Raw genomic sequence first — 21,118 nt, forward strand, 5'->3', positions numbered from 1 at the left:
GAAGGAACCCCAGAGAGGGGCATAGAAGGAGACGCTGCTATTTAGGGGGAAAATGAGGAGAAAATGAGGAAAGGTGATGTAAACCAATAAGTGGTCAAAGGAGGCAGAAGGGATTACAGAGAGAGAGAAAGAGAGAGAGAGAGAGAGAGAGAGAGAGAGAGAGAGAGAGAGAGAGAGAGAGAGAGAGAGAGAGATTTTTTTTATTTTTTATTTTTTTTGGTTTTTCGAGACAGGGTTTCTCTGTGTAGCTTTGCGCCTTTCCTGGAACTCGCTTTGGAGACCAGGCTGGCCTCGAACTCACAGAGATCCGCCTGCCTCTGCCTCCCAAGTGCTGGGATTAAAGGCGTGAGCCACCACCGCCCGACTGAGAGAGAGATATTTTAAATGAAGTTACCGTCTTTGGTGATAATTATCCCCCAAGAGTTGTAGACTATCAAGAACCTCAGTGTCAGACATGGAACATGGAAAACCTCCCTTCAAATTGTTGGTCATGGGAGTCCAAGAGACAACCCAACAATATAGGCTATTTTCATTGCCCTTAGTTGGCTCCCAACACATTAAGGTAAAACACACTTTGGATATGAGACAATCATTAAATAAGGAGCACTTACGAATTTGAGAAGGAATGAGGAGAAGCAGAGCAGGGAGAGGGAGGAAAATAAATGAAATTATAAAAAAAATTGTGAGTTTAAAAATGATTAAGGAATTTAGGAGACAGTTGAAAATATGCATGAGGTTAATACATGGGAAATTGTGAGCATTCCATAAAAAAAGAGTGCATTTATCTTAGGTAAATAATTATGCAGGTGTTTTGAGAAATAGAGATTTTCAGTGTACACTGGAGTCAGAGCAAGTCCATGCTCCTCTTATTTATCAAGATTCCAAAATGTTTCTACTCCTTTTTATTCTTTTTATTCATCATTGTTTTCTTCTTGAATCACATGGAGTCAGAGTAGAAAGAAGATATGACTGACAGAATCCCATGTATGGTTCTTGTCAGAGGATTCAGAAGCATAGTGTGAAGCAAGGCTCAATCACTAAAGACACAATTAGCAAGCAGTTTCTGTGTTTTTATGTGGCCATTCACTGCTTGGTAGACAAGATAGGCTTTCTGCTGAGACCTACACCCAGATCAGGTTGTCTTTTCAGTTGTTGCTTCCTCCTCCTCCTCCTCCCCCTCTTTCTACTCTTCCCTCTCCTCTTCTTCTTCTTCCTTCTCTTCTTCCTCTTTCTTCTTCCATCTTCTCCAACACATTTCTAATGTGAAGGCTCTATGGCATCATACAACCTAGAGAAGACTTGAAACATCTGAAAGCTATAATGTCCTTCAGTGTTTCACACATATGAACCCATGGATAAAATATGCTGTTTACATTTTTGTGTAGGAAACATGGAAGGGAACATTATTCAAGTATTTTATCTGAACATCCATAAATGTCTCATCTGGTTTACAATCAAATGATGGATTGATAATTTTACCTTTATATAGTAATGGTAAACAGTAAAGAAAGTAAATGTAAGCTGCTTAGAAAGTGGCTGCCCCGTGGGATCTCAACAAAAGGCAAGTGCATTTAATATCAACTTTAAAAAAGAATCATCAATAATATAATAAATGCAATGTTGAATAACACACTGAGTTTTTAATGATAACATTTATAATTAAGACAATTATTGAAATGAAATTGATAAATTAGATCACATTTTGCCTATGAGTATTCTTGTAAATATTGAAGATATGGGCATTAGCTTACTGGATTTTGGAGTGTACTTTAGATTACCTCTTTTGCACTGGACAGTTTCACTTCTAGAGAATAAATTAAGATAATACCCATCACCACATTTGTGAAGATATGTGTTATAATGTTGTTTGGAAGTGAGTAATAAAATGGCATAGCCCTCAACATGAACAAAGGTGCTTATTAAATAATTAAAGTTTTTGTCTAAGTGATATAAATCCATAAAATATACTTGTAGCTGGAGGGCTTCTCTCCAGGTTCCCCAAGCCCCGCAGTCCCACAATCCACTTATAAAATAATCACTCAGACGCTTATATCACTTATAAACTGTATGGCCGTGGCAGGCTTCTTGCTAACTGCTCTTTTATCTTAAATTAACCCATTTCTATAAATCTATACCTTGCCACGTGGCTGGTGGCTTACCAGAGTCTCTACATGCTGCTTGTCCTGGCGGTGGCTGCAGTCTCCCTCCTCCTTCTTCCTGTTTCCCCAATTCTCCTCTCTCTTTGTCCCGCCTATACTTCCTGCCTGGTCATTGGCCATCAGTGTTTTATTTATATAGAGTGATATCCACAGCACTTCCCCTTTCTTCTTTTTTTTTTTTAAAAAGGAAGGTTTTAACTTTAACATGGTAAAATTACATATAACAAAACAATTACCGAGCAAGAATTATAGTTACAATATTAAAGAAGATGTCCTATCTATCTTATATTTGTGAGTTTAAGGTTTTATAGCTAACTTATCTTTTATCATAACTGAGGAAATTACGACTATCTAGTCTTCAACCACATCAAAGACCTGAGAAGGAACATAATGGTACCTGAGAAATGGTAGATGGATGCAAGCAACTTTAGGGAATCTTGCAAAAGTAGACCAAGACAGCTGGCAGCCTGGACAGTCACCTAATGTTTTTCAGCATTGTTGGTACATTCAAATTGGCTACAGGCCTAGAGTATCTGACAGACCATTTTTAGAAGCAGGAATTTTAAGAGACCATCTTACCCTGTCTTGGCAGAGTACAGTGGTCGCTTTCCTTGTGTCCCGCTTGTCCAGAAAGGACAGCATTGCATTTGTACTGTCAGCCATCAAGGCAAGGGCAGTTCTTTGCCCAGTAGGCCATTTTGTGCCAAAAAGACAAACTTCCAAATGGAAATGTCTTAGAAGCCCAACATTCTCTCGGGATCAATTGGTGCAGCCAGGAGCAATTGTGTCTCATGTCAACAGAATTCTAAGTTATTTAAATGCCATATTCTCTAGGTCTATGAAGTGTTTGAAGATTACCTATCTATCTGAAATATATCTATGTATACCTAGAAGACTTAACTAACATGGCTACAGATATGATTATCATAGATGACTAATTATTAATCTATTTTTTAATTATCCATTACAATTTTAAATGAGTTATATAAACATAATACCTCAAACAAGAATAGAAATATATATATATAGAGAGAGAGTATAACAAAATTAACTTCAAGTTTGTATCAATGAACCAAAATTTATACCAATGTAAAACATTTTAAACATAAACTAAAATCCATACCAATGTAAAACATTTTAAACAAGTTGTTCTTTAAAAGTAGGTTCATTAATCTACCCTTTTATCTTATCATCTCCATATCCTCCTATATATCATATCCCCTTTTGTTTTTTAGAAAGAGATCACATTTATAATCAACCTGTTTTAAATAAAAATATTGGTTTTTCTCTGTCCCACACCAGAGGGCTCTTCTGATTTGGGACACAAGAATCCCTTAACCATTTTTGTTTTTTAAAGCAATATGTCTGGGTTTAGAGGGGGAGTGAGCCAATTCTACCTCCAAAGCCAGCTTGGTATATTTGGGAATTTGGGCGTAGCATCTCTTACTACTTTCTGCTGGAGGGGGGCGCTGTATCTTATAGGGACGCAAAGAAAATTTTAGACCTATGGGGTAGTCCGTGAGGCTGTATTGTGTGAACCAGTTGCCTTGAAACCGATCTGGATGTTGGATCATCTGGGCCATGGTGTCATCGGAGTCCTTTCAGGGGGTGAAGACTAGCAGTTATAGTTACAACTTAGTATATATAATATCTTAGATAGAACATATTAAGTATTAGGTTCAGGTTCTTTAGGATAGGACGGACACCTTTGAATGATCTTTATAACATGCTGTTTACCTATGCTCTATACTTCTCTGGATTTTAGTATGTGTTTCTTGCTTGATATTGTTTGCATTGGTTGTAGTTACATCTTATCTAGGTCATTATCTCTCATTATTTCTGGACAATATTTGATAACCATTCCTTTGTATATAGTCTTGCATTAGTTTAGAACCTTCTTATTTAGACAAAAAGGGGGAGATGTAGTGGGTAGCCATTCCAGCTTGGTTCTGGAAGTTCCAACCCCCATTGAGACTCTGGCAACTGTCACGCCTACGAGGCAGGGCAAGGGGAGGCGCCTGGGGACCCGAGAGCTGGATGGGCCAGTGCTCACTCTGGGCGCTCTCTCGGTGCCGGGACGCTGACCATTGCAGATTGACTGTGTAGAGCTCCGGAGAACACCGCTGGACTGCATTACACCTTCCCCAGACCCTGCGACCTACCCATTACTTAATTTGTGAGTTATGCCATTAAATAAATATCCTTTTAACGTGGAGTGGCCAAAATAATTTCTCCAATAAATACTTCCATAGAATAAAATTAAATATGAAATAGAAGCATTTGCACTATCTGATGGTCATAGAACTTTGTACCTACCTTGGTGATAAACACAGAATCCTATTCTCTTTAATGGAGCACCCATCCTTATTCTCAACATCACCCCCAGGGACACTGTGAGGATCTTGTGGTTCAGTTGCATTGCATGGTTCATTGTAGGATGACTGCAGCTTGAGCTGTTTGTTCTTTAATCTTGTTCAGGACCTTATGAATCCTGTAAGTTTCAGGAACTTCATGGACCATACAATATTTATTTATATCCTGCATGTTGCAAGGCTCTCTAAGGATGTAGCTTTCATGTGTCATCACTAGTGTTCGGGTGGGCTTCTCACCGATGTAACTACCTTTGTGTCGTCCCAGTTCTTTTTAATAACCCCTTATGCATCCTTCTCTGAAATGATGCCATTAAACTTAATGTTTTGCTAAGCTATATTTAGTAGAATAGTTTTTGTCTGGTTTTTGGTGTCTATTAAGTAGAATTTTTTTAAAGATATCAGTAAAAGAAATTATAAAATATCAGGTTCAGAAGTAGAAGCTGAATATTAGGTCCTTCATACTCATCCCTACATCTAGTCTATCACTAACTCAGCAGATTCAAATCTTGGATCATGAGGGTACCAAAATCAGTGGACCTTGATATCTGAAGTCAGTGGGGTTGAAGCCTGAAGGCTTGCCAATAACAGTGTCCACATTTGATGATGGTGCCTGCTTATCTAATATAACACTGGAAAAATAAAATAAAATATAGGTAGGTGACCTACTGTTTAATAAAAAGTTATTCCATGATTCTCATTAAAACACAGGTAGGAAAACTTTATTAAAGACCATTGAAATAGGTAGAGGGGTCCTTACTAGGAAGCCCAGAAGTGAGGGAAAGATTGCCCTCAGAGCCACATTGACAAAATTGGGGGATGTTATAGCCAAAAGCAGGTTGGAGCTCTGTACATGTAAACTCTCAAGGCATCAAACATTTTCAATGCAAAATAAAGCCTTCCTTTGGGCAGTGCACACCTGTGGTTACATGAGGGCTATTATGTAACCAGGAGACCTGAACATTGAATTATGTCTTTATGTGATTACATGAGGGCTATTATGTAACCAGGAGACCTGAACATTGAGTTATGTCTTTCATGGCTTATATGTTCTTGTAGGAAGTGGTTCCTTGTAAGTTCTACTGAGTTAGTATTTCATTTTTAAACAAGAATTCTGCTATCTAAATAATAGAATGTGAAGACTGTTAGAAGTATATTTAAAATAATCATAATTACAAAATTTGTGAGAATTCCTAGGAATTCTGATTTATTTAAATCACTGAATCCAAAGGTGCAGCACCATAGGAATTTGAACACACCAAAATTAGGTTCTTTTCACTCTATGTTATAATTCTAAAATGAATTATTGTTGCTGAATAAACATACTTGTAAAGATTTAAATTAATGTTGTTGAAAGGACTCAGTTGTGTCCTTCAGGATCTTGCTGCAGACAGACCAGGTGATCAGAGATTACCTGGGGCATGGTGGAGAAGGAGGAGGAGGAGGAGGAGGAGGAGGAGGAGGAGGAGGAGGATCTTATCAGATATGGAGTGTGATATGCTAAACTGGCTTGTCAGGACTGTTGGCTCAATTGGCGTGATTCAAGGAAATGTGAGGCCAGAATCACCACATGACTCTCAGAGGTCTGAATTGAGATGGTATGAGCACTATTTACCCAGTTTTGCATAGTAGTTTCAGTGACTTGCAATCACGTGATGTGTTCCTTTCTGACTTAAGTTTCTTTTACTGTTTTTCATGCATTTATAAGTTTCTTGGTGTAAGTTTAGATTTTGTGTACATTGCATAGTGTAGGGGAGGCAAGTACCAAACCTATTTTCACCAGACATGGGGGAAGAAAACAAATGTTATAAAGCAATTAACAGACTAGGAAAACAGGCTGTTGCCATGGATCAGAACACTAATAGCCTTAGGCTGCATGTAAATAGTGACACATGCTTTGGGAGCCACTTTATCTCTTAATGCTCCTACTTTTTCATGCTGTTATAAGTACATTTCAACATGGCTGTGGTTAGAGACAGATACTTAACCCATAGAAGGGGGTAAATTCATGCACACAGAAAAGGCAGTGCTGGATGGAAGGTTTGGGAGAATAAAGTGGAAGATTACTGATTAATAAGTACAGTATCATTGAGCTCTATGGTGGTGATATTTACAGATCAGTGTGATTTTCCCTAGTGCCACTGAGCTGAGCACCCACCATGGCTTAGATGGGAACTTTCATGTTATGAATATTTTACCACATGGAAAGTGATGGTTCAGATTATGCTTCTAGATGAGGGATCAGTTTAACCTCAAGCAAAAATTAGTACATGAGTGTGATTGCACAATGATTCCACTTTTATCAAACAAATCAAAATATGGTTTTAAAATGACATGAAATCACATGATAACTTAATTGAACAATTTCTATAATGAATATATATTCATATAATTAGGAAAATTACAAACTTTATTGCATTTGGGGCTGTGTTCTTTATTTCCTGAACTGTAGGAGCTAAGTTTACACATGTACATTTAACCACCACTGTTTTTATCTCTCTGAAACCTCTTCAGTTTTCATTGTCTGAAATTCTGATATTAACACTCATGAAGGTAAGTTTCTAGAATTAAATCTCAGAAAGCGAAAAACAAAATGCAGAGAGACAATTGGAAGCTGTTTTCCAAAGATCTCTTTTCTGCACTTAGTACCCATGCGTTTTTTTAAAATGACTCATATTTCATGACTTATTTGCTGAAGACAAGGAGGAGGAATAATTCCTGAGTGAGGAGACAGCAAGGTCATTCCAAATGCCAGGCAATGTCAGGAGACCTGGTACATCATCTGTTCCTTTTCCCATCTAGGGTTGGGTTGACCATCATGTCATCCCTGACTGGAGATGGTCCTCTGTTACGACTCTAATGACATCTGTATTCTACCCAACACTGAAGTTAAAATGCTCTAGTATCTGTACACACAGGGTTCAACCTTAACTTAAACAAGAAACACTGCCTTTGAGTATACTGACTGAGCCCATTCCAAGATATTTTCACCAAAATCACTTTTTCTAAAGTAAAATCAATGTTGGGCTAAAATCACACACAGAATTATCTGGAAACATTTTTACTGATAACCCCTCCAAACACAATTCAGGATTCAGTCTCAAGGATGATCTGTCACATCGCCTAACAGTAACATCCTACCAATTATCCCATGAGGGGATGGGATCAGCTGTGGATACATTCCTGGAATCCTGAGGCCTAGAGGGCCAGTTTACTCACTGACACATCCTGTTCCAAGCAGGACAGGACTCCAGGGTGGGGCTTCCTAGGCAAAGACTCAGTTGTTAAAGTCTAAGAGAGAAGCAGTAAGACAGACCTGTGGACCTCTGAATCTCAAGTCTGTGGAGGGCATCTGAGGAGCAGCAGACATCCCAGGTGAGTCCACTAGGCCAGGGAAGGTAGATCGGGAACTCACACTAGAGAACAGCCCTGGATAGACTCTCTCAGGAAAGCAGGCACATCCCTCAGGGATGACGACATCTCTTCAACCTCTCCAGCCCCCATGCAGGAGAGCTGGAGTGGGAGAAAGAGAAAGCTAAAAGATAATCAGATCCCCTAAGATCCCCACTCTGTGCTAGTGCCTACTGAGAAAAGCTGGGCCTGACCACAGAGGCATTCAGGTGTCCCCTGTTCACAAGCTCTATGTCCCTCACTCCTTGTATCACTAGGCATCATTTTCTTGCCTGTGTTACACCCCTGGCCTGGCCATACCTGGAGTGTTGAGAGCCTGATCTTGAGAGTGGCCTGCCCTTGTGCCTTACTTACACTGGTGTTTCTGGCTTCCAGTTCCTTGGCCATGTGACCTCTTTCCATATTTTAAAAGTGATTGTAAAGTTTGAAGATACTGTCCCAAGTGTAGGACAGAGAGACTAGTGGATGTTGTCCTTCCCTTATTCTTTAGGGAGGAAATACCAAGAAGTTTTTGTTCCAGAAGGGAAGTTCAAAGATACAGTGTATCTCCTGTTCTGTTAGTCTGAAAGAGTGTGTTATGTATGCCCAAACCCTTGGAGTCACCTTTGTTTGTACTTGAAGTCAGATGTCATGTTAGAAAAGGTTTGTTAGAGTGACCTCAGTGCTATTGGTCCAAATATTAAGCCAAGAATACCCCAAGTACTTCAAGCTTTAGACTTCTGAACCACAAGGGACATCAATCTATTCTGGTTACAAAATTTCACAGCATTCATACAATAAGGCAAGACCAAAGAAACAAAGAAAAATTAAAATAGTAAGATTCAATGTCAAGTAAGATGTTGCAAGGGCAAGTTATTGAATACTGAAAGAGGCAAACCTAATTACCTATTTAAGGAAACAGGAAGTGCTTAAGGAAGACTTTGCCTGGTGGGCACAGGCACTTATCTCAAGTTAACCTGTGGGGTCCATTTATGACAGAGTATGTCAATTCTCAAATGACTTATTGTTCCAGTAGGTGTTTCCTGTTTCTCATTTTGAACATCTTCTGGAAAAGAGTATTTGATCCTAGATAAGGATCACTATTATTTTTTTATTTTTTTTTCATTTATTTATTTATTTATTTTGGTGTTTAATCCCAGCACTCCGGAGACAGAGGAAGGCTGATCTCTGTGAGTTTGAGGCTAGCCTAGTCTACAAAGCGAGTTCCAAGACAGCCAAAGCTACACAGAGAAACCCTGTCTCAAAAAACCAAAAGAAAAAAAATGGCATTTGAATTGGCCAAATCTAGGGGGATTATTTTGTAGTCCTGGTTACACTTTGTTCTTGGATGTTTAGACCATGTAGGTGGTCACAGACTAATGCTGTATACATTTAAAGCCTACTGAAACTTCTTAGAGCTCACTCCTAGTGATTTAGGAGGAGCCCCTGAATCCTCTAGTTTTTCTGCTCTGCTGTGAGATCTCAATGGCTGGGTCAGTGTCCTGCTGACCATGTGGCTTCCTTCAGAAGCACAGGGGATGTGTCAATCTCCATTGACTCTTCTCCCTGCAGGGTATACCCTGGTTCCGATAGCATGGCTGGAGACATCATGTTCCCAGTGAAGAGAACAGGTCCCATCTTCTCTGGGGTCTTGGCTGACAGGGATTATAACAGCCAAAATATTGAGTGTTTTCCCTGACCACCAGGTCATTGTTGGTGTAGGCCCTGAAGCTTTGGAATTGCCCACCCAGGGCAGCTTTACCATTATTGAAACTTTAACTTTCCTGTTACATTTAGATAAATTTAGACAAAAAGTCAACAATTTTAAATGAACATTGATTTTGCTAAGACTGTTTATTCAAATGATTAAAATCTAACAAAATTAGCAAAAATCATAAGTAATTATGTTGATTACACATACTTTTTAATTTTTAAATCAAATTTTGTGTTACTATGAGCAAACCAGTATCTTAAGAGAATTTCATTTATTTAAAGAAAAATTTGATATCAGTGCATTGAATTTTGACCTTAGAAATTTTAATAACCTTTAATCACCCATTATCTTTCATCTTTAAATCTCATCTGCCACACACCTGACACATTTACTCAGACAGTTTCCCACCTGTCTTTAACCTTTCTTGGTATTCCTCTCATATTCGAGCCTTCTTAGTGAAAAATGTTTTATTGTATAAAATTCATTCTTATCTAAATCATTCTCTTTTCCTTTTCAATCTTTCAACCAAATACAACCTCATTTTTATGCCCTTGTTAACTTGTCTCTTTCACCTACTGACTGTATTTTATACCATTTTTTCTTTATTTTTTTAAAAAAGTTTAAGTTAAAATATAATTATGTAGTTTTCTCTCTTCCCTTTCCCCTTCCAATGTCCTTTCCCTCCAACACCTCCTTTGCCTCCCCTTACTCCCTCTCAAATTCATAGACTCTTCCTGTTAATTATTATGATTACATATATTTCATAACTATATAAATACAACATTCTGGGCCCATTTCATGTTGCTTGTGTACACATGATTTCAAAACTGAACCTAGAATTCTGGAACTGACTGACTCTCGTGACCTCCCCAGCACTGGTGACTCTGGCATCCAGGACCTCAGCTATAAGGCCTCACTGAGGTGAAATGGACTTTTCAGTCACATTGCAAAGTAAAGGGAATAGGAACTAATGCATGTTGTCTTTCTATGGTTGGCAACAGAGAATGTTTCCAAAAGATTTCTGAAGGGAATGTGCCAAGACATCTCCTGGTGCATTCAGGCCAAGAAAAAGACTTTTTGTGGCCCCCAACTCTCAGGGTTATATTTCTCCCTACTTGGGATCATATTCCGCACTAGTGAAATTTTGCTCATGTGACCTCAGTACCACTGGCACAAAACCTGGGCCAACTATGTCTTAAGTCTTTGCTTTAAACTTCTAAACTATAAGGTGCATCCACACCCTGTGATGCGCTAAGTTCACAGTGGACACACAGTCCAGTTACTGGAGCCTGACCAGTTGTTCTTCATTTTAGTGGATAAACCAAATTCCTGTGTCTTGCTTTAAGCCAACCAGATCTTTAACCTTTTTCATAGTACATTCTTAGGACAGTTCATATAATTTTGTTGTAACATTTTGGTTTTGATTTCTAGGTAGGAATAAGAAGGCTTTTCTGAAGCATTGATGTAATTGGAATCTCATTTCTCCTTCTCTAGGCGAATGAGACATGATTGCTGTTCTCTTCTTAGCTGTCCTCTGCTTGGAAGTCCACTCAACTGTTCCAACACTAGATCCCAGTTTGGATGTTGAATGGCATGAATGGAAGACAAAACATGGGAAGACATACAACACAGTTAGTAACAGGGAAATCCCTATCGATGACAGTCTTGACTTTGTGTATTTATGTATTTGTATATTATAGCCATACCATAGGTTCTGGAATCCAGCTCTATTCAAGGCTTAACCTAAATACATACATGTGTACTATATGACAAAATCTCTACTGCTTCTGGGTGGTGTGGTTAATGGCTTCCAGAAGAGTACAACCTTCCTTTGTCATGGTTCTTCTTCATCAGAAGGTCCACGGAGTGAACTTAGGTTGGACTTAGAATAGAATAAAAGCTCACAACTTATATTTTTTCCAGAATGAAGAAAGACTGAGAAGAACAGTATGGGAGAAGAATTTTAAAATGATTGAGCTCCACAATTGGGAATACCTTAAGGGGAAGCATGACTTCACCATGGCAATGAATGCCTTTGGTGACTTGGTGAGTGTGACATGAATTACATAACAGAGTAGTTCTCCTCTTCAGCTCTTTATAAATACCCTCAATCATTTGTTGACTTTTCCTGAAGACCAATACAGAATTTGGGAAAATGATGACTGGCTTTCAAAGGCAGAGGATCAAGAAGAGGCACATATTCCAGGATCATCTGTTTCTTTCTGACCCCAAATATGTGGATTGGAGAGAGCAAGGCTATGTGACTCCTGTGAAGAATCAGGTATGGCAGTGTGATGTTTCCAGCTTTCACTACTCACAGGAAGCTATGAAACAAATGTCATCTTTGCTTTTTCAGACTGTGGAGCAACATGCAGTTCACTGGTTTATAAAAGTATTCTGATGTGTGAATTGTTCACAAATATCTGCTATTAGACTTGTGAATGAGTGACAGCTTTTTCTTTATCCCTAAGGGTCATTGTGCCTCTAGTTGGGCTTTTAGTGCAACTGGAGCCCTGGAAGGACAGATGTTCAGGAAAACAGGGAGACTGGTCCCTCTGAGTGAACAGAACCTACTGGACTGCATGGGACGTAATGTTACCCACGGCTGCACTGGTGGCTTCATGCAGTATGCCTTCCAGTATGTGAAGGACAGTGGCGGCCTGGCAACTGAGGAGTCCTATCCTTACAAAGGACGAGTAAGTAGAACTCCTGTGCTCTTGCCATTTCGGTGGAAAGCAGAACAATTGCAGAGCAATCTGCTCTCTTCAAACTCACATTGTTATTGATTTTTTTTTTACTGCTAGGGAACTATATGCATGCATATAATATGTTTTCATCAAATCTATACCTTCCCTCTACCTCTAATTTCTCCTCTGTCACCCCCAAACACTTTTCCTTCCCTATTTCCTGGGCTTTTATTTTTTTTTTAATTAGACCCATTAAGCACACATAATACTGCATGTGTGTACAGGTGTATAGGACCATTTATTGGAGCATAAATAAACTCTCAGGGGCTACATCCCTAAAGAAAACTTACTGTTCTCCCACAACAGCTATCAATTGCCAATAGCTTTACAGTTAGGGGTGGGACATCATGACCCTCCCCACTGTCCATGTTGGTATTTTGGCAAGGTGGATCTTGTGTAGATCATGTGTTTACAGTCACAACTCTATAATTTCATGTGTGCAATGTCCCTGCCATGTCTCAATATGTACTTTTTCGTTACAGATGTTCACTATCTCTAGCTTTTACAATGTTTTAGAATGCCTCCCCGCTTCTGCAATGATACCTAAACCTGGGCTAGCATTCCACATGAGAGAGAGCCTAATACAGTTGTTTTTCAGGGTCTGGATTACCTCATTCAGAATTATTTCCAATTCTAACCACTAGCCTATGAACTTCACAATTTCATTTTTTTAATAACTGAATATATTCCACTGTGTATATGTACCAAGTCTCCATTATCCATTTACAAGGTGATGGATATCAAGTCTGTTTCTATATGGATAAAGTAGGAGCAAACATGGATGAGAAAGAACTTTAGTGCTAGGACATAGAACTCTATGGTTATATGTCCAAAAGTGCTGTAGCCGAATAAGTTAAACTCATCTCTAGCTTTTTGAGGAAACTGCACTCTGATTTCCACAGTGCATGATTTCCATGAGTGTTCCACTAATCAGCACTCCCACCAACAGTGAATAAGTATTCCCCTTTATCCACATTTGTACCATCCTATTTTACCCATTTGTTTTATTATCTAGCTATTCTGAACAGAGTAAGATGAAATTTCAAAGCAGTTTTTAGTTTCTATTTACTTGATGACTAAGGATGTTGAACATTCTAAGAAGTATTTCTTGGCTATCTTATTCCTTCTTTTGAGACCTCTGATTAGTTCTAATCCCCTCAGATTTAATTATGTATTTGTTTTCATGGTTTTTTTTAAATACTTGTGTGTTCTGGATATTAATCATCTATCAGATATATAACTTTAAAGAAAGTTCCCATGCTGCCTCTTTATTTGAATGATGGTTTCCTTTGATGTTTTGAAGGGTTTTAGTTTCCTGAGGTCCTACTGTGTCCGTTATTGGTCTTTTTTCTCAAGACTAGATCATGTGAGGTGGGGCTGAAGAGATATCTCAGCAGGTAAGAGTACTGGCTGCTCTTCCTGAGGACTAGGTTTGATTCCCAGAACCCACATGGCAGCTAGTAGCCATTTATAAATCTGAGATCACATGCTCTCTACAAGCATCAGCCACGCATGTGGTGCACAGACATACACGTAGGCAAAACTAAAACACACAACAAATAATAGAATAAAAAACTTTCAAAAGAATTAGAAAAAAGATGAGATCATATTTATTCATGGAATTTTCATGTAAAACTATTAAAAACATCTGTTTCATTTAAGATAAAATCCACTTACACAGAGTTTTAAATGATATATTATTAAAAAATACAGATTATAAATATAGAAGGAAAACATTTACTATGGTATGGAAACTTGGAGGTCCCTATCTTCCCAAAGCACAAAGCAAAGGAGTGAGTTTTGTGGGGACATACTGGATACACAATCATACATTTTTCCAGATTAGTTTTCACTTTCCTCTGACATCCGTACTTCTTTCCATGTAAAATTTATTGAAAACACCCATTCATTCTACTTTATGAAGATGGTGATCAACAATTCCATGCATTTGGCAATATTTTTCACCAACTTGCAAAATGCGTTCTTGTTTGGTTTGGTTCTGAGACAGCATCTTACTATGCAACTTCAGCTGGCAATGAACTTAGTTCATTCACAACCCAGGCTGGCTGTGAACTTACAGAGCTGCCTGCCCTTTCTTACCAATAGCATAGTCTGAAAAAGAAACTCATTCTATATCTAGGAGCTCTCTGACGTTTGGCACACTAATGACAGAGAGAAATGATCTGTATAAGGGTTTGGGAATGTGCTATTTCTTAAGAGGTTTGAGCTTTTTGTTGTTTGTTTACATATATTTTTCTACTCTTATTTCCTTGTCTTTGTTCCCCCTAGTGATCTATTAACAAAACCTTCTATTCCCTGTAAATACAGTTTGATGATTGTATAGTATCTTTGTATGAGGTTTTCCCTTATACAAACTCGGCGTAAGAAGCACTCTGACCCTTAGAGGTTCTCGCATGCTCTTTGGGTCCTCAGCGTCCCTTGCTGAAAATTCACATTGCTGATTCGGAGTCTTGTTTCATGGACCAAGCTCTCCTGCCTGTGGCAGCCTTTGCCTTCCAAGAGCTAGGATTAAAGGTGTGCATAACCATGCCAGGCTCATAAAATGCTTTCTTGCAAATATTCAGGACAGCCTTTCTTTGGCAGAAAGGAGTGGATCACAGAACCCCTACCTTGTATGTGAGTGCTTTTCTCATCCTACTCCAAAGGAAAGATCAATTGCATTTGCACTACAGTAATTAAGTTCTCCTGGGTCACCAATCATTCATAGAACAAGATATTAATAATGCCTTGCTAATAGAGAGTGGATGTGTAACAGCAGCAGGCAGAGACCTATAGAGGTTGTACCCATAAACTGTTGTAATCCCAGAATCCTATCTATAGACAATGAAACAAGAACCCTAGGCCCAAAGAGTTCAGCACTTCAGCCAACATTTATTACAAATAAAAAGAAAAAAAAATGGCTCCTGAGACTAGAAGGATTCCAAGAGAAGATCTTGCTTGATTGTCGAGGGCTGTGTTTTTAAGTGGTTATAGAATGAAGAGAATAATCTTGGTTGTGGTCACAATGGCAGAATTGTGCCTGAAACTGGAACTCTGTCATAAACTAGTATAGTTTTCTAAAAGACACCAAGAGAGGGAACTTGTAGAGCATCTGCAGAGGAACTCTGACCCACAGAGCATCTGACTTGACATTGGGGTATCCAGGTGGTTGGGGTCCCCAGATGATTAAGGGGCATTTAATAACTACCTAACTTCCCTGAATCCTGTCTCGTGCTCATCAGTCCTGATGCAGCAACAAACTATCTATAACTATTTGCTAACCAGACAGAATGTAGTTGTTCTAGTTTAAACTAACCAATTGTGTTTGATGTCAGCAGTTCTCCAGTATGGGCTCCATAATGAATTTTAATGTGTAACTTCAGACCAAAGAACATACCACATTCTTTACATTATAGGTTGTCACTCCACTAAATTATCTGACTTGCCCTAAGACTTGAGTATCAAGTAAATGATTTGTCACATTCCTTACATTGGTAAGGTTTCTCTCCTGAATGGATCCTGTAAGGGATTTTAAGGTGTGACCCACACTTAAAAGACTTGTCACATTCTTTACATTTCTGTGGTTTCTCTTCAGGATTAAGTCTGTCATGTGAACTTGAGCTCCTGAAGCACTTTTCACAGTTCCTACATTTGTGTGGTTTCTCTCCACTATGGATTCTTTGCTCCAGAAGTCTGTGTGTAGAGTCAAAAGACTTAACACATTCTTAATATTTGTGTTCTTTCTTTCCAGTGTGAATTCTTGGATTCTGACTAACGTTGGCACACAAGTTTAAATATTTGTCATGGTCTTTATATTTCAAAGTTCCTTTCCAGTGTGTATGCTTTTATATCTATTGGAGTTTGAGGATTCAACAGAGGCATTCCTGTGGTTACTACATTTGTATTTGTTACAGATTTCTATAGTGTTGCTTGTTTCATAAAGTGTATGACTGGAGGATTCATGAAACACTTTGCTGTCTTCATTCCATCTATGACTCCTCTTGAATATTCACATGCTGATAGATAATATGCTTTGAATCTTGATCCAAGACATTTTCATATTTAATTGCATAGCCAGACTACTGTAATTCTCTAACATCACATGCTACAAGCCCTCTGAGCAGAGTCCAGACACTCCCACTGCTCCTGGGAGAATTCCTCAGCCATATCCCCAACATCAACAGACCCTGGGACACATTTTCCTGAGAAGCAGCCCTTTTTCTCCTGTTGTTCCTCTCTGACTCTCAGGAACCATGACTGACGTTTTCTCACACGGGTACCTTTGCTCCTTGGACTCTCTGTTAGTACAAGTGAGCAGGCCTGGCTAATCAGTATGAGACCTGGATTCCAAGTCCCTGACTGCTGCTCCCACCACTCTTCTCCAAATGGTGACTTTCCTGGGATATTCCACAGGGCTCCTGTTCTGCAGCGAGTTTTCAAGTCCCTATGAGAACCCTGGTCCATTTCCTCTGTTAGCCTGGGTTCCGCACCACACTGCTTCACAAGATCCCTCTGGAAACGGTGAGGTTTCCTGTCCTGCTTGTCCTTGGGTCCTCAGCACCTTTTCTAAATTGTTGGCCTTAAAGCCCTGTGCTACTAGGAACCGAGTTCAGAAAGTCCTTTCCCATGTGTCTAACTTTAAGTGTTTCCTTACTTTCTCCTCTATTGACTTTGAGCTATCAGGTCTTATTATGAGATCTTTGGTCCATCTGGAGATGAGTTTTGTGCAGGGTGAGAGATAATGATCTAATTTAATTCTTTTATGTATAGCTATCCAGTCTGAGCAGAACCATTTGTTGAAGATTCTGTCTTTTTTCCAACTGGTATTGTCAGCTTCTTTGGGTAAGAAAGGAGGTTTATGTGTGGTCTAGTCCATTGTTATATATGTCTGTTTTGGTGCCATTATGATGCTGTTCTCATAAATGTATCTCTGTGACAAGATTTAAATCAGGAATGATGACAGTTCAAACCGTGTTTTTATTGCTCAAAATTGTTGTGGCTATCCAGTTTGTGTGTATATGTGTGTGTGTGTGTGTGTATGTGCGCGCGCGCGCGTGCTTTTTTTTTTCTCAATTTATGTGTAGAATAGAATTAGAGTTTGATAGGGATTACCCTGAGACTGTAGAATGCTTTTGGCAGAATAGTCATTTTCACAATGTTAACCTGCCTGTCCACGAGCATGGGAGTAGGCTGTGTCTGTCCATCTTCTAGTGTCTTCTTCAACCTCTTAAATTTTTCATCATATAAATCTTCACTTGCTTGGTTAGATTTATTCCAAAACATTTTCAGACAATTATCAATGCTATTGTTTCCTGATTTCCTTCTCAATGTGATTGTTGTTAGTATATAGGTGGGGTATAAATCAGAATAAACTGATAGTTGTGTTCTGACTTTGTATCTTGATACATTGCTAAATGTGTTTATCAGCTTTAGGGATTTTCTGGTAGAGTCTTCTCAGGCTTGTGTGTATAGGATAACAACATCTGCAAATGAGGATGCTTTGCTGGTGCTATGTCCTTCTATTTGTTTTCTCTTCATCTCCTTGTCTTACTGCACTAGCTGAGACTTAAATGAAATGAGGAGTTGGGTCCTGGGAAATATTAACAGGATTGAAAATTCTTTAGTCAAATTAACTAACAGAAAATGAAGGAAGACAATTTTTTTTTTAATTAGGTATGGAAAGGGAGATTACAGTAGACAATGGGGGAATTCGGTGGGTCAAAGTGTATGCATTAAAATTTTTATATTCTTTTGCACTGGAAAATATAAAAGAAATGTCTGGGTTTCTGAACACATGTGGCATATCAAAGTTAAGTCAAGATGAAGTAAATAATTTATGTGAACCCACAACAACTAACATTGATTCGGTAATTTAAAATTTCTTAACTATAAAGAAGCCCAGGACCAGATAGATTCAGCACAGAATTTTATCATTCCTTCCACAGAGAACTAACACCAATTCTCCTCAAATTACCCTATAAAGTAAAATGGAAGGGACACATCCAATTGTTTTATGAAGCCAACAGTACCCCCAATACCAAAACCAGACAAAGATTAATAGTCTGCCGGGCGGTGGTGGCACACGCCTTTAATCCCAGCACTCAGGGGGCAGAGCCAGGTGTATCTCTGTGAGTTCGAGGCCAGCCTGGGCTACCAAGTGAGTTCCAGGAAAGGCGCAAAGCTACACAGAGAAACCCTGTCTTGAAGAAAAAAAAAAAAAGACAAATAGTCTAATCTCTCTAATCAATTTAGAAGCCAAAATTCTCAGCACAAACTAAATTCTAAAACATATCCATATGATCATACACCATAATCAAGTCAGCTTCATCCCATATATGTGGGGTTGGTTCATATATTTAAATTAATAAGTGTAATTCACCACATAGACTCAAGGACAGAAACTACATGATCATTTCTTTAAATTCAGGAAAGACCTGTAACAAAATCCAACATTGCTTCATGATAAGATTCCTGGACAATCTATAGATGCAGAGGACATAGCTGAATGTGCTACAATGTGCTACAAGCCCACAGTCAACATCATGATAGACATTCCCGTTAAAGTAGTAGAATTTATCTATAAACCATCACTGTTGTCATGATAATACTAGCATTTGTATGGTTATTTGATGGGGTGCTTTCCCAGGACCCCTTCTTGCTGCTGTGAACATAGAGAACAGGAAAGCCATTCCACACAATACAGATCTCTTCACTGTGAATATTTGTTATGAACAGAAGACTTATGGGGTGTCATTGAACACAAGTGAGCTAATTTTCAGCCCCAAATTTCCCAGTAGAATTTCACTTCCTGGAATGTTTTATAAGAGCATAGATTTGGGGATCCTTATTTGCAATGGCTGAATTCTGTGGTTCTGGCTCGTGTTCTCCAGGATGTAGACAGCAATGAATGAATTTCTTTCCTTTACTTTGAAAGGGTAGAAAGTGCAGGAACCATACTGAGAATTCTGCTGCTAATGTCAGAGACTTTATGCAAATCCCAGGGCATGAGGAAGCCCTTATGAAGGCAGTGGCTAAGGTGGGGCCCATCTCTGTGGCAGTTGATGCTGGCCATAGTTCCTTCCAGTTCTATGAGAGCGGTAAGTACCTTCCTTCTGGAATCCACGCAGAAAAGTTGTACTGCCATCATGGCAAATCATTTTTGTGATGTCTTTCTTATGTAATTTTAATGTAAATGTTTCCATTTGTGGATTTTATATTCTATGTGAGGAATTTTATATAAAATTTCCTATTTGGCATTACTTAAATATAATTCCATAAATGAGAGTCGGTTAATGTTTTTTAAATTAGCCTGATGTTCCATGTGGTATAGTTTACTTGAATTTTCTCCAGCTGTTTGACCTTTAAGATTTAAAGCAAATATTTCATTTATGTAGATAACTCTTATAAGGGACCTTTTAGTTCTATTAATTTTTGTTTTTTGTAGGTTTAGCTTGGACTAACTTACAAGTAAGTCAGTAAGATTTCTTGTATGCAACCAAGGTACCAATTTACCAAAGGATTTATGCTAAATTTTGTTTCTGGTACATTTACCTGAGAGTTTACAGCCTTAACCCTGATAACAGTGAAACCTCTTTAGTCTTACCTAGTTTGTATGTCATTCCAGTGAACTTAGAAATGCTTCTCTTATTGTCGGTAACATGGTCACCGTGAGGTCACTGGAGCTCTCACCCTGGATTTGGTTTTATTTTTTTAGGCATCTATTATGAGCCACAGTGTAGAAGGGTTCACCTAAATCATGCTGTTCTAGTGGTCGGCTATGGCTCTGAAGGAGAAGAATCAGATGGCAACTGTTATTGGCTGGTCAAGAACAGGTATAAATTTCAGAAAACATTTATATTTGAAATTCAAAAGGGAACTTGTATAGCCAGCGTTTAGATAGGAGTACCAGCAGTCCTGTACCACATGTAGGTAGAAGACATCCTTCCTGCCCTTTCTCTGAAGTGATCTTTAGAGTCCTGTGTGATGCAACTATTGGTATCCAGGAAATGAATCTTTTCTGAATCTTCTGATTAAGGGTGGTTTCTGGATAAAATATTGTAATGAACCTGCTGTGCTGTGTTCTTTCTACTAAACGGTGCACCTGCTCTTCTTCCAGCTGGGGTGAAGAGTGGGGCATGAAGGGCTACATAAAGATGGCCAAAGACTGGAACAACAACTGTGGAATTGCTACATATGCCACGTACCCCATTGTGTGAGCTGCTGGGTGGCAAGAAGGAAGGCATGGGCTGGGGACAGTGTGCACTGAGGAGGGCTTTCCCTTCACAGTCCCTGCTGTGTGGAAAATGACACCTGAGTCACTGAGGTTACATCCATGCTCAATGTGAATTAAATTCATAAATATTAGTGCCATAAACAGCATTGTAGTAATTACTCTCTTATAAAAATCTGAATTTTCATTTTTAAAAGAATGTACAAATTTGCATATTCAAAAATAAAGCTCAATTTCCAAATGACATTGGGGCTTCTTTTTATAATTCAGTCCTTAATTCAACCCAAGAACATAATTGTGTGTGTGTGTGTGTGTGTGAGAGAGAGAGAGAGACAGAGAGAGAGAGACAGAGACAGAGACAGACAGACAGACAGACAGACAGACACAGAGAGAAGGAAGGAGGGGGAAGGAGAGGGAAAAAGAGAGATACTCAGTTAATAATGATGCAGAAGGGAGAAAAGAAATCAATGTGTCCATACAGAAACTTATGATGTCCACTAGATTGAGTA

At 38.8% G+C, this 21,118-nt stretch overlaps 1 protein-coding gene across 1 annotated transcript; it reads left to right on the forward strand.

The window, feature by feature from the left end:
- Positions 1-7,765: 7,765 nt before the first annotated feature.
- On the forward strand, positions 7,766-20,853 carry LOC114709709 (testin-2). Its single transcript, XM_028893679.2, has 8 exons — positions 7,766-7,903; positions 11,127-11,263; positions 11,556-11,678; positions 11,767-11,913; positions 12,104-12,328; positions 19,314-19,476; positions 20,094-20,211; positions 20,496-20,853. The coding sequence occupies exons 2-8, from the start codon at positions 11,138-11,140 to the stop codon at positions 20,593-20,595; spliced, it is 1,002 nt and encodes a 333-aa protein (XP_028749512.1). The 5' UTR covers positions 7,766-7,903; positions 11,127-11,137; the 3' UTR covers positions 20,596-20,853.
- The last annotated feature ends 265 nt before the right edge of the window (positions 20,854-21,118 follow it).

Source organism: Peromyscus leucopus, chromosome 5 (genome assembly GCF_004664715.2).
Source record: "Peromyscus leucopus breed LL Stock chromosome 5, UCI_PerLeu_2.1, whole genome shotgun sequence".
Classification (NCBI taxonomy): domain Eukaryota; kingdom Metazoa; phylum Chordata; class Mammalia; order Rodentia; family Cricetidae; genus Peromyscus; species Peromyscus leucopus.